This window comes from Pteropus vampyrus, unplaced genomic scaffold, assembly GCF_000151845.1.
Source record: "Pteropus vampyrus isolate Shadow unplaced genomic scaffold, Pvam_2.0 Scaffold1, whole genome shotgun sequence".
NCBI lineage: Eukaryota > Metazoa > Chordata > Mammalia > Chiroptera > Pteropodidae > Pteropus > Pteropus vampyrus.
Window position 1 is genome coordinate 32,075,799 of NW_011888782.1, and position 11,923 is coordinate 32,087,721.

General features: G+C 33.0%; 1 protein-coding gene across 1 annotated transcript in view; it reads left to right on the forward strand.

The window, feature by feature from the left end:
• The window catches only part of LOC105288998 (cell surface glycoprotein CD200 receptor 1-like), a 40,149-nt gene extending 28,572 nt beyond the window's left edge, over positions 1 to 11,577 (forward strand). The window contains exons 7-9 of the mRNA XM_023525613.1: positions 8,725 to 8,830; positions 9,365 to 9,407; positions 10,096 to 11,577. Coding sequence (XP_023381381.1) covers positions 8,725 to 8,830; positions 9,365 to 9,407; positions 10,096 to 10,185 — 239 coding nt within the window. The 3' untranslated portion in view covers positions 10,186 to 11,577. The remainder of the gene's footprint in view (positions 1 to 8,724; positions 8,831 to 9,364; positions 9,408 to 10,095) is intronic.
• Positions 11,578 to 11,923: the final 346 nt, after the last annotated feature.

Consider the following 11,923-nt stretch of genomic DNA (forward strand, 5'->3'; position numbering starts at 1 on the left):
TATTTTTCCCTACATCTCTGCAGTGGCCCCTGAGGTGACCCTGTTTCAAAGCAAGAATAAAACTGTGGTGTGCAAGGCAATTGCAGGGAAGCCAGCTGCACAGATCTCCTGGACCCCAGAAGGAGATTGTGTCACTGAGCAAGAATATCTGGACAATGGCACAGTGACTGTCCAGAGTACATGCCACTGGGCAGATAGCGATGTGTCTACTGTGTCCTGTTCTGTCTCCCACTGGACTGGCAACAAGAGTCGGTCCATAGACCTGAGTCAAGGTTAGTAATTCTAGTTTTGTGTCTGATTTTTCCATTCTTTCTGAGGCATTATGGTAAGAAGGAAAAAGGATTGTGCAGAAAATTTCTTTACGTTCTCCCCAGCCTCTGTTTTATCCCTTGCTCCTACACCACATAAAAGGTATATTTAGAAGAATAATACAGAAATTTGTTGTAAGAAGCCATATTTTAGAATGTTTATTCTTTAATAATTGAAATAAAATAGAATTTAATGTTCACTTTCATACTAGTAGTAAATAGGCTTGAGTAGTGTACTTTAAATGAATAATTGTGGTTTTAGTGGGATAAAGTATAATTTTAAACAGAAACTTATACTTTTATTAGAAGGACAAAATCATCCATAAATTTTCTACATAGATTTTTTTTTGTCTGATAGACTTTTCTTCTCTAAGGTTTTTCTAAAAATTTTAAATATTTATTATAACATCTATGATTAGTTCACCACTGTTCAGTTTCTCTACTCTCCCATACCATTCTACTCTCATTTCTTGTTATTAAAAAATTAAATACTATTTTAATCATCACATACACAAAGTCAAATTGTTCTAAAAATTATTTGCCATTCTTGTTTCTTTTTCACCTAAACACAAGTTTAAGTCTTTCATCTGCTCTTGACTTCATCCATTTTCTCTTTGTGTTTGCAAGTTTATACTTAAATTTTTTTTTACCTGTATTTTAGTAAAGTTTAAGAAAGGAGAAGAAACAAACCTACGTGCTTGAACCACCATTTTTCAATATCTATTCTTAAAGTGCTATTTGTTTTTATTTTAAAGAGTTTAGCAGTATTCACAGAGAAGAGTAATTGTGTCCTTATTATGTATGAAATCTGACTACCCAGTAATAAAATATAATGTCATATTTATAGAATCTCAGAACCGAAGTGACTGGCTAGTCCACTCCCACCCAGTGCAGGATCTCCTCCGTATTCCTTGTAGGGCAGATGTTCAGCCTCTGCTGGTACACTTCCAATGAGAGAGAGCTTATTAGTTTGAAAGAGTAGGTTTCAGGATAATGCTGTTATTTTAAAATGTAAAACCAAGTGTTTCTTTTTTTTAAAAGAAATACCAAGAAATCCAATGTTTAAAAACAAACTGTTGAAAGAAGGTCATGGGGCTGGACAGCTTTCACTTCACCTCCCAATGCTGCCCCCAGCCACATTCATGGAACACCAGGAGCATGGTCTTAAAACCACTGCCTATTTACCAAAGGGTCAGATTTATTAGGTAATCCATCAGTTCCATTTTTTTCCTGAAGATATCCTTCTAGAGTTTGTTGACTTATCCTTTGTTGACTTGTCCTTTTGTCAAATTGAGCTTTGTAATGCTGCCAACAGTTAATAAATGATTTAAAGTTATTGCCATGGACTCATTTTTTAATTAAATTGATTGGGGTGGAATTTATTGGTTAATGAAAATTGTATAGGTTTCAAGTGTAAAATTCAATAATATATCATATGTATATGCATTGTGTGTTCACTACCCAAAATTAAATTTCTTTCTGTCACTATATATTCGATCCCCTTTAATCTTATCAAACCCTCTCTCCTACTTTCCTCAGGTAACCACCTAAATCGTTGTCTATGTCCATGAGTCTATTTGTTTGTCTTGTTTATTAGTTGCTTCCAGTTTCGTATCCCACATATGAGTGAAATCATATGGGTCTTGATTTTTTCTGAGTTATTTTGCTTAGCATGATAATCTCAAGATCATTCATGTTGTTGCAAATGACAGTATTTTATCTTTTCTTATGGCTGGGTAATATTCCATTTTATATATGTACCACATCTTTAGACAATCATCTATTAAAGGGCACTTTGGTTGCTTCCATGTCCTGGCCACTGTGAATAATGCTGCTATGAATATCAGTGTGCAAATATCTTTTTGGATATATGTTTTCAAGTCTTTGGGGTAAATATCCAGTAGAGGGATTGCTGGATCATATGGTAAATCAATTCCTAGTTTTATGAGGAACCTCCATACTGACCAGCAGTGTATGAGGGTTAATTTTTCTTTGCATCCTCTCTAACATTTGTTATTACTTGTCCTATTGATAACAGCTATTCTAACAGGTGTGAGATGGTATCTCATTGTGGTTTGATTTGCATTTCCCTAATAGCTAGCGATGTTGAGCATCTTTTCAAATATTTGTTGGCCATTTGTATGTCCTCTAGGGAGAAGTGTCTGTTCAGGTCCTCTGCCCATTTTTTGATTGGATTGGTTTTTTTTCGTTGTCGTTGTTATTGAGTTGCATGAGTTCCTTGTATATTTTGGATATCAGGCCCTTATCGGAGGCATTGCTTGCAAATATATTCTCCCATTCAGATGGTTGTCTCTTTACCTTGTTGATGATTTCTTTTGCTGAGTAGAAGCTTTTTAGTTTGATGTAGTCCAATTCATTTATTTTTGCTTCTACTTCTCTTGCCTTCGAGGTCAAATTCATAAAACCCCCTTTAAGTCCAAGGTCCTTGAGTTTAGTTTCTCTGTTTTCTTCTATGCATTTTATTATTTCAGGTCTTATATTCAGGTCCTTAATACATTTTGAGTTAATTTTTGTGTATGGTGATAAACAACAGTCTAGTTTCATTCTTTTGCAGGTGGCTTTCCAGTTTTCCCAGCACCGTTTATTGAAGAGGCTTTCCTTTCTCCACTGTATGTTTTTGGCTTATTAGTCCATATAAATACGGGTTTACTTCTGGACTCTCGATTCTGTTCCACTGGTCCGTGTGTCTGTTTTTTTTTGCCAATACCATGCCGTTTTGATTATTGTCACTTTGTAGTATAATTTGAAGTGGGGCAGAGCGATGCCTCCAGCCTCATTCTTGTTCTCAGGATGGCTTTGGCAATTCGGAGTCTTTTGTGCTTCCATACAAATCTGATGATTTTTTGTTCTATTCTTTAAAAAATGCCAATGGGATTTTGATGGGATTTGCATTAAATCTGTATAATGCTTTAAGTAATATGGTTATTTTAACTATGTTGATTCTTCCAATCAAGAACACGGAATATCTTTCCATTTCTTTGTTATCTTCTTCGATTTCTTTTAATAGAGTCTTGTAGTTTTCATTACATAGGTCCTTCACGTTTCATTAGATTTATTCCTAGGTATTTTATTCTTTTTGCTGCAATTGCAAAAGGAATTATTTTTTCCACTTCTTTTTCCAATGCTTCATTATTAGAGCATAGGAATGCTATGGATTTTTGAATGTTAATTTTGTATCCAGAGATTTTACTGTATTTGCTTATTGTTTCTAGTAGTGTTCTTGTGGAGTCTTTAGGGTTTTCTATATAGAGAATCATGTCATTAGCAAATAGTGACAGTTTGACTTCTTCATTTCCTGTTTAGATGCCTTTTATATCTTTCTCTTGTCTGATTGCAGTTTCTAGGACCTCCAATGTTGTATTGAATAACAGTGGCAATAGTGGACAGCCTTGTCTTGTTCCTAATCTTAGAGGGAAGGTTTTTAGTTTTTCACCATTAAGTATAATGTTGGCTGAGGGTTTGTAATATATGGCCTTAATTATGTTAAGGTACTTTTCTTCTATACCGATTTTGTTAAGTGTTCTGATCATAAATGGTTGCTGTATCTTTCAAAGTCTTTTTCTGCCTCTATTGATATGATCATATGGTTCTTATTTTTTAATTTGTTTATTTAGCATATCACATTAATCAATTTGTGTATGATGAATCATCCCTGTGCCCCTGGGATGAAGCTCACTTGATCATGGTGTATAATGTTTTAATATGTTACTGTATTTGGTTTGCTAGCATCTTATTTAGAATTTTTGCATCTGTGTTCATGAGAGATATAGGTCTGTAGTTTTCTTTTTTGTGTGTTATCTTCACCAGATTTGGTATCAGGGTAATATTGGCCTCATAAAATTAGTTGGAAAGTATTGCCTCTTTTTTGATTTTTTGGAAGAGTTTGAGGAGAATAGGTATTAAATTTTCTTTGAATGTTTGGTAGAATTCACTGGTGAAGACATCTGGTCCTGGACTTTTACTTTTTGGTAGGTTTTTGATGATTGTTTCAATTTACATACTGCTGATTGATCTATTTAGATATTCCAGTTCTTCTTGATTCAGTCTAGGAAGGTTGTTTTTTTCTAAGTACTGGTCCATTTCTTCTAGGTTATTAAATTTGGTGTTATATATTTTTTCATAGTATTCTTGTATGATCCTTTGTATTTCTGTGGTGTCTGTCATAATTTCCCCTCTTTCATCCCTGATTTGTTTATTTGTGTCCTTTCTCTTTTTTCTTTAATGAGTCTAGCCAGGGATTTGTCAATTTTATTAACCTTCTCAAAGAACCAGCTCTTTGTTGCATTTATTTTTTCTACTGCTCTTTTGTTTTCTATTTCATTTATTTCTGCTCTAATTTTGATGATTTCTTTCCTTCTGTTGACCTTAGGCTTCATTTGTTCTTCCTTTTCTAGTTTTTTAAGATGAAGTTTTTGGTCTTGTTCTTGTTTTTGGAGGTAGGCCTATAATGATATAAACTTTCCCCTTATGACCGCTTTTGCCATGTCCCAAAAGTTTTGATATGTTCTGTACTATCATTATCATTCATTTCTATGTGTTGCTTGATCTCTCTTTTTATTTCTTCCCTGATCCAGTTATTCTTTAGTAGCATATTGTTTAATCTCCATGTATTTGTGGTTATTCCTGATTTCTTTTTGCAGTTGATCTCTAGTTTCAAAGCATTATGATCAGAGAAAAGGTTGGTACGATTTCAACCCTCTTATATTTGTTGAGGCTATCTCTGTGTCCCAGTATGTGGTCAATCCTTGAGAATGTTCCATGTGTATTTGAGAAGAATGTATAAGAAGAATGTAAATGTCAATTATGTCCAGTTGGTCTAAGGTGTCATTTAAGGATGTTATTTCCTTATTGATTTTCTGTTTGGATGATCTGTCCATATCCAACAGTGGGGTATTTAGGTCCCCTACTACAATAGTGTTTTGGTTTGTTTCTCCCTTTAGTTCAGTTAGTAATTGCTTTACATATTTCGGGGCTCCCTGATGGGGAGCATAGATATTAATAAATGTTATGTCTTCTATCATTACCTTTTTTATTTTGAAGTCTATTTCATCTGATATTAGTACCACTACTCCCACTTTTCTCTGAATGCCATTTGCTTGAAATAATTGGGTGTTCTGTTGACTTCTTGAATTCCAAGCTTCAGCTCATTCCTTTGATTTGGGAAATTCTTGTCAACTATTTGTCTGAAAATGCTTTCTAGTCCCTGCTCCTTTTTCTCACCTTCTCACCATTATTCATATGTTTCCTCTCCTGATAGTGTCAGCTAGTTCTTGTATTTCTCTTTCATTATTTTTCATTCTTCGGTTTCTCTCTTCTTCCTTCTGATTTATTTCTAGATTTTTGTCTTCAATATCATTGATCCTTTCATCCATTTGGTCTATTTCTCAAACTTGCTATTTCATTTTTCAACTCTTGCAGTGTTTTTTTTTATCTCCAGAAGATTTATTCCGTTCTTTTTGAGGATTTCAGTCTCCTCGATTTGCTCATCTAGTTGTTTTTTCAATTCGTGAAATTGTTTATATGACTTGTTTCAGCACTTACTGAGTTTTTTTAGAAGTACTACCCTGAATTTTTTTGTCATTTAAGTTGCATATTTCTATGTATGCTTATTTTCTGGAGATTTTTCTCTTTCTTTCTGAGATGCCTTGTCACTTTGGTTGTTCATGGTGTTTAAGGTGTTTAATGGACTGTTTCTCTGCCTGGGAATTAATGGAAATGTATTCAGCTTTTTTTCCAGAAAGGTTTATTATATAAAGATCTCTCTTTAGCCTGTTGCAAAGAAGGCACTTTTCTTTTGGTTTCCAGTCGGTGGCATCTAAGCCTTTTAGATCCCTGCTTTACATAAAGTTTTAATAATGCCTTTTTTTCTCTTAGAGATGTTTAATTGTGATCACTACTCTTAGTCTTAGTCCCTGTCGGTGTTAGCAACAGTTTTGGTAGTGTTTGCTCAGATTCCCCTGGGACTCCACAGTGTTTGGTCTCGGAGGGAATGGGAGGAGGGGCCCTCTGGGTTGTGAGTTGGAGGCTGCAGCTCAGCCTCAGTTTTGCATCCATGGCTAGTAAAAATCAACTGTTGTTTCTCTGTTGTCGCATTTCTCCACTTTCTGCCCTGATGACTGGGCCTTGTTGCTGGCCAGGTGGAGCTCATAGTTTTCCCAGGCAGGGCTGTTCAGGGAACTCACCACACCTTCTCCCCTTTCCCTTCTCCTACAGGGAGCTCTGGTGGCTGTGAGAGGCAGCTTCTTTATTTCTCATAGTCCACAGCCTGACACCCTGGGTTCTGACCTGTGGTAACTCTTATGCGCAGATCCCATGCTCAGACATGCTGGTGTGCAGTTTGGGTGTTTTGTTTTGTTTTGTTTTGTTTTGAGTTTTAGATGTTCAAGGAGAGAGATTTAGGGACGTCTCTCATTCCATAATGTTTCTCCAAACTCTTCCTAGTTTTATTCTTTTGCATGTGGCTTTCTAATTTTCTCAGCACCATTTATTGAAGAGGCATTCTTTTTTCCATTGTATGTTTTTGGCTCCTTTGTTGAAATTTATTTGCCCATATATTCTGGAGTTTATTTCTGGGCTCTTAATTCTGTCTCATTGGTTTGTGTTTTTGTTCTTCTGTCAATATGGTGCTATTTGATTGTTGTCATTTTGTAGTATAATTTGAAGTCAGGCAGTGTGATATCTCCAGCCTTGTTTTTTTCTCAGGATTTCTTTGGCTATTTTGAATCTTTTGTGATTCCATACAAATCTGATAATTTTTTTGTTCTATTTCTTTGAAAAATGCCATTGAGTTTTTAATGGGGATTGCATTAAATCTGTGTATTACTTTGGGTAATAAGTTCATTTTAACTATGTTGATTCTTCCAATCCATAAACACGAAATATCTTTCCATTTCTTTGTGTCTCCTTCAATTTCTTTTAATGTCTTATAGTTTTCAGTGTATAGGTCTTTCACATGCTTTGTTAAGTTTATTCCTAGGCATTTTATTCTTTTTGTTGCGATCACGAAAGGAATTTTTTTCATTTCTTTTTCTGAAAATTCATTGTTAGTGTATAGGAATGCTATGGGTTTTTATATGTTGATTTTGTATTCTAAAACTTTATTTGTTTATTGTTTCTAGTAGGTTTTTGTTGTTGTTGTGGCATCTTTATGGTTTTCTATATAGAGAATTATGTCATCTGCAAAAAACGACCATTTGACTTCTTCATTCCCAATTTGGATGCCTGTTATTCCTTTCTCTTGCCTGATTGCTCTAGCTAAGACTTCCAACACTGTATTGAATAAGAGCGGTGATTGTGGACAGCCTTGTCTTGTTCTTGATCTTAGAGGGAAGGTTTTTAGTTTTTCACCATTAAATATGATATAAGCTAAGGGTTTGTCATATATGGCTGTAATTATGTTGAAGTACTTTCCTTTTATATCCATTTTTTTAAGTGTTTTAGTCATAAATGGATGCTGTATCAAGATACTGCCACGCATTCATTTTAGTTCCAATGCCCTAGTAAAACGGTGTCTTCAGAATTAGGGTTATTTTTCCAACTAATTCCATTACAATTTACTATTTGTTTCTGAATATTCTAGATAAGAAATTCTGCTATTATTATAGAAGATAGATCAAAATTTTACACCTCTCCTATAGGAATTGATCTTTCATGAATCCTTAAAACAACAAAATTCTGCCATAAGATGATGTCATGCTGGAAACCATAGAGTTTTAATTGATAAAGAAATTTTATTATAACAATTATTTGAATGATTAATGGGTCAAAAGTGTTTAAAATAAAATCACATAAGTAAATTTTATGTATTGTGCCATATCATTTAAACATATATGTCTATATGTATTTTATTTTTTAATACACTTTAATTTTTAGAGTTGTTTTAGGGTCACAGAAAAATTGAGTGGAAAACACAGCAAATGTCTATACATCTGCTACCCTAACACATGCACAGCTTTCTCTCTCTCTCTATGCCTCAAATCACTTGTTATAATAGATGAACCTACATTAACACATCATTATCACCGAAAGTCCATAGTTTACATTAGGGTTTTCTCTAGGTGTACATTCTATGAATTTTAACAAATGTATGAATGACATGTATTCATCGTTATAGAATTATACGACGTAGTTTCACTGCCCTAAAAATCCTCTATGCTCCATCTATTCATTTTTCTCTTTACTCTAACCTCTAGCTACACCTGATCTTTTTACCATCCCCATAGTTTTGCCTTTTTCAGATATAGCTGGAATCATACAGTATGTAGCTATTCAGATTGGTTCTTGCATTTAGTAATATGCATTTTAGTTCCCTCCATGTTTTTTCATGGCTTGATAGCTCATTACTTTTTAGTGCTGAATAATATTAAACCATATATTTTTGTGTCTATATATGCAGGTGCCCAAATGCTGGAAAACATAAGTATTCTATATATCATCCTCCCTATTTTTATTATTTTGGTCATCGTGGGATCCATTTGGTTCTTGAAAATCAGTGGTTGCAGGTATTAACTGATGTTTTTTCTTCTTCAACGTTATTGGGCTAGAAAGGGGCCAAGAATAGGGATTTGACTGGGTATAATTAAGATGTTAACATCATTTTTCTCATAATCTGAAGGTTAGAATTGGACTACTCTGAATGATGAGAGGAATTTTGCTAGTTTATCATGGCAGGCAAGCATAGTGAATTAGGCCATTGAGGGCAGGATTTTGGGAGAGAGAGTGCATGCTAATTTATTATTTGAGAAAAGAATTGCCATAACTTATTTCATGTTCCAAAGAGGTGTCACATATATTCTATTACATCAAGCTTCTATTGCATAATTTTATTTCCTTTTCCAAAATCCAGAATTAGCTTATTTGGGTATTATTAATTACAAGCAGCTTTCTTCACTTGTTTCTGGTAGTTCATGTCTGATTTATCATGGCTTCCACCAAAATGAATAGTAACTGTCAATAGTATACTGTTTTGTTTTTCTATTTTCAATATAAATAATGATGTTTCCTGCATTCATTCCAGTTTATTTTTATTTTTACAGAAAATGTAAACTGAAAAAAACAGAAGCTACTCCAGTTGAGGAGGTAAGATTTAAAAGAATATATGCAATTTTTTTAAGCCATGTAGTCTGAAAATCTAGCCACAAAATTTGAAATTTGCTTCAATATTCATATTTTAGTTGAAAAGTAAAAATTCTGATTTTACAAATGCTAATAGTTAGATGTGCTTATTTTGTTAATTATCTACCAAGTATTATTTATACACCACTCAAAATCCATATTTTCATTTTATGAACTGCATTTTACAAAACACATAATGTTTGCCTCATTTGGACTGCTATCTTTGGAGAAACTGGATTGGTGTTTTCTCCCTTATGAAACCATCTCTAATCCTTAACTTCCTTTTTTAAATATTATCATCTTTTCCCTCTAACCCAAGTTTTAAACCTCTTTTACTCAATCTCTTATTACTGTAGCTTACTAAGTCTTTGATCCTCTCCTCTGAAATATTTCTCATATCACTTAATTCTTCTTTATTCCTACTTTTACTCAAATTTTATCATCTGACACTAGGACTTAAGTAATAAATAAATATTTTTTGATAAAATAGTAAAAAAGAAATCTTACTCTATGTTCATGTAAGGCCAGAGACAAACATATAAACATTATTGGTAGATACTAAAGCTGTGGGTACCTGTTAGAAAAACATAGGTAATTTCTGTAATGATTTTTTACTTTTTTGAATTGATTTTGACTTTGAGATCTTTCTTAGGATGAAATGCAGCCCTATGCTAGCTATACAGAGAAGAATAATCCACTCTATGACACTACAAACAGAGTGAAGACACCTCAAGTGTTATAAAGTGAAGTTAATAAGATGGATCTTCATACTTTATAAATTACTGGAATCTAGCACCAGAAGAAATGAATCAAGATATAGCACAGTTATTGTTTTGATTTTCTTAGCATTCTAGGAAGAAAGACCTATTTTTGAAATGAGCTTTTCAAAGATTCTTAGAAGACAGAGACATTCTAAAGGATTTGCATTCATATCTTTATACAATTGAAATTTTAAAATCTTAGCTGCTACCAGCTAGTTTTCTGAAGAACTGATCTATTACTAAGAAAGCACATGTTCATGATAAAATATTCAGATTATTCAGTGTAGTAGATAATGAAAACTGAGTTTCCTCAAGAAATAACTCTGCAGGAGCAATCATCAACAGTTTTTATGTATTCTTTCAGAAAATTATATGTGCATGTGACAAGTCTGTATAGACATGGTATATGAGTACACTTATATGTCTGTTTAGATATGCATACATGTTTCCTTGTCAACACAGAAATGGGAACATGTTATAATGCTGTTCTGTACTTATAGAAAACTAATAATACAATATGTCTTGAAGATAGTTTATCTTTTATCAACAGAAGCAGAGCTACCTCATTCTTTTTGATAGATACATAAAATTTTATTGTATGGTTGTGTCATTATTTAATTAAGCACAAATCTAGTGATAAGTTAGATTGTTTTAAGTTTTGTTTTGCTAATATCAACAATACCATATAGTATGTTTCTTGTGGATATATGTCTCTGTATTTGTTTGAGTATATTTATAGTGTAATTTCCTTGAGTGGAATTGCCAGGTCAAAGGGTTTGTGCATTTTTAGTATTGATTGATATGTCAAATTGTATCAATTTACATTCCCTTCAACTGTGTTTGAATGTGCCTTTACAGTTATTTTAATATCTGCAAGATTCTCACTTTCTGTTTTCAATCAATCAGTTAGCTAATATAATGTAAGATTATAATAAGAATCATATTATTTAATAAACCAGACATATCTTTCTGCCATGTTTGAGAGAGAGAAAGAGAGAGATTGTGACAGAGAGAGAGAATGAGAATATGTATGAGACATTAGCTTCCTCTGAGCTTGTTATATCTCTATAGAGGTATTGATATCTAATATCTTATGCTGAAGATGTTGCACATATGATAAACTGGAAATATGTATTTTTATAGTATACATTCTATTGTTATATTTATCAAATAACAATTGTTCATTGACTATATAAGCAGCTAAATATGGATAAGTAGGACTTGTAAATCTATAAAAGATGGTCTTATATATGTCTTACTGCTAAATTGTACACCTGAAACTTACTGGATTTCATTAACCAATTTCACCATAATTAAAAATAAAAAAGATGGTCTGACCCTCCCCTCTATTTTTCTGTGGAATAAAATATTAGGACTGTATATACCAATCATTTTTTGACATTATAAAAATATATTTTATTTATACAAAATTATGAAAAAATAAATCTGTTTTCTTACAGCAGGAAAAACATTAAAATTTTTCCTCATGGTAGAAATTAAAACAATATCCATTTGTTCTTCAACTATGCATTCAAAACATTGAAGACAGCTATTTTGTCTTATTAATATGTTTTTCATCCTCCAAAGATTCTGTTCCTTCAGGTTTTACTCTTAAAATAATTTTTAGTCTATTTAGATGTAAAACTAATATAATGATACTTAACACATGATATTTGACCAAACCATTTTGATACCATTTGACTGGGCCCAAAAAACAAT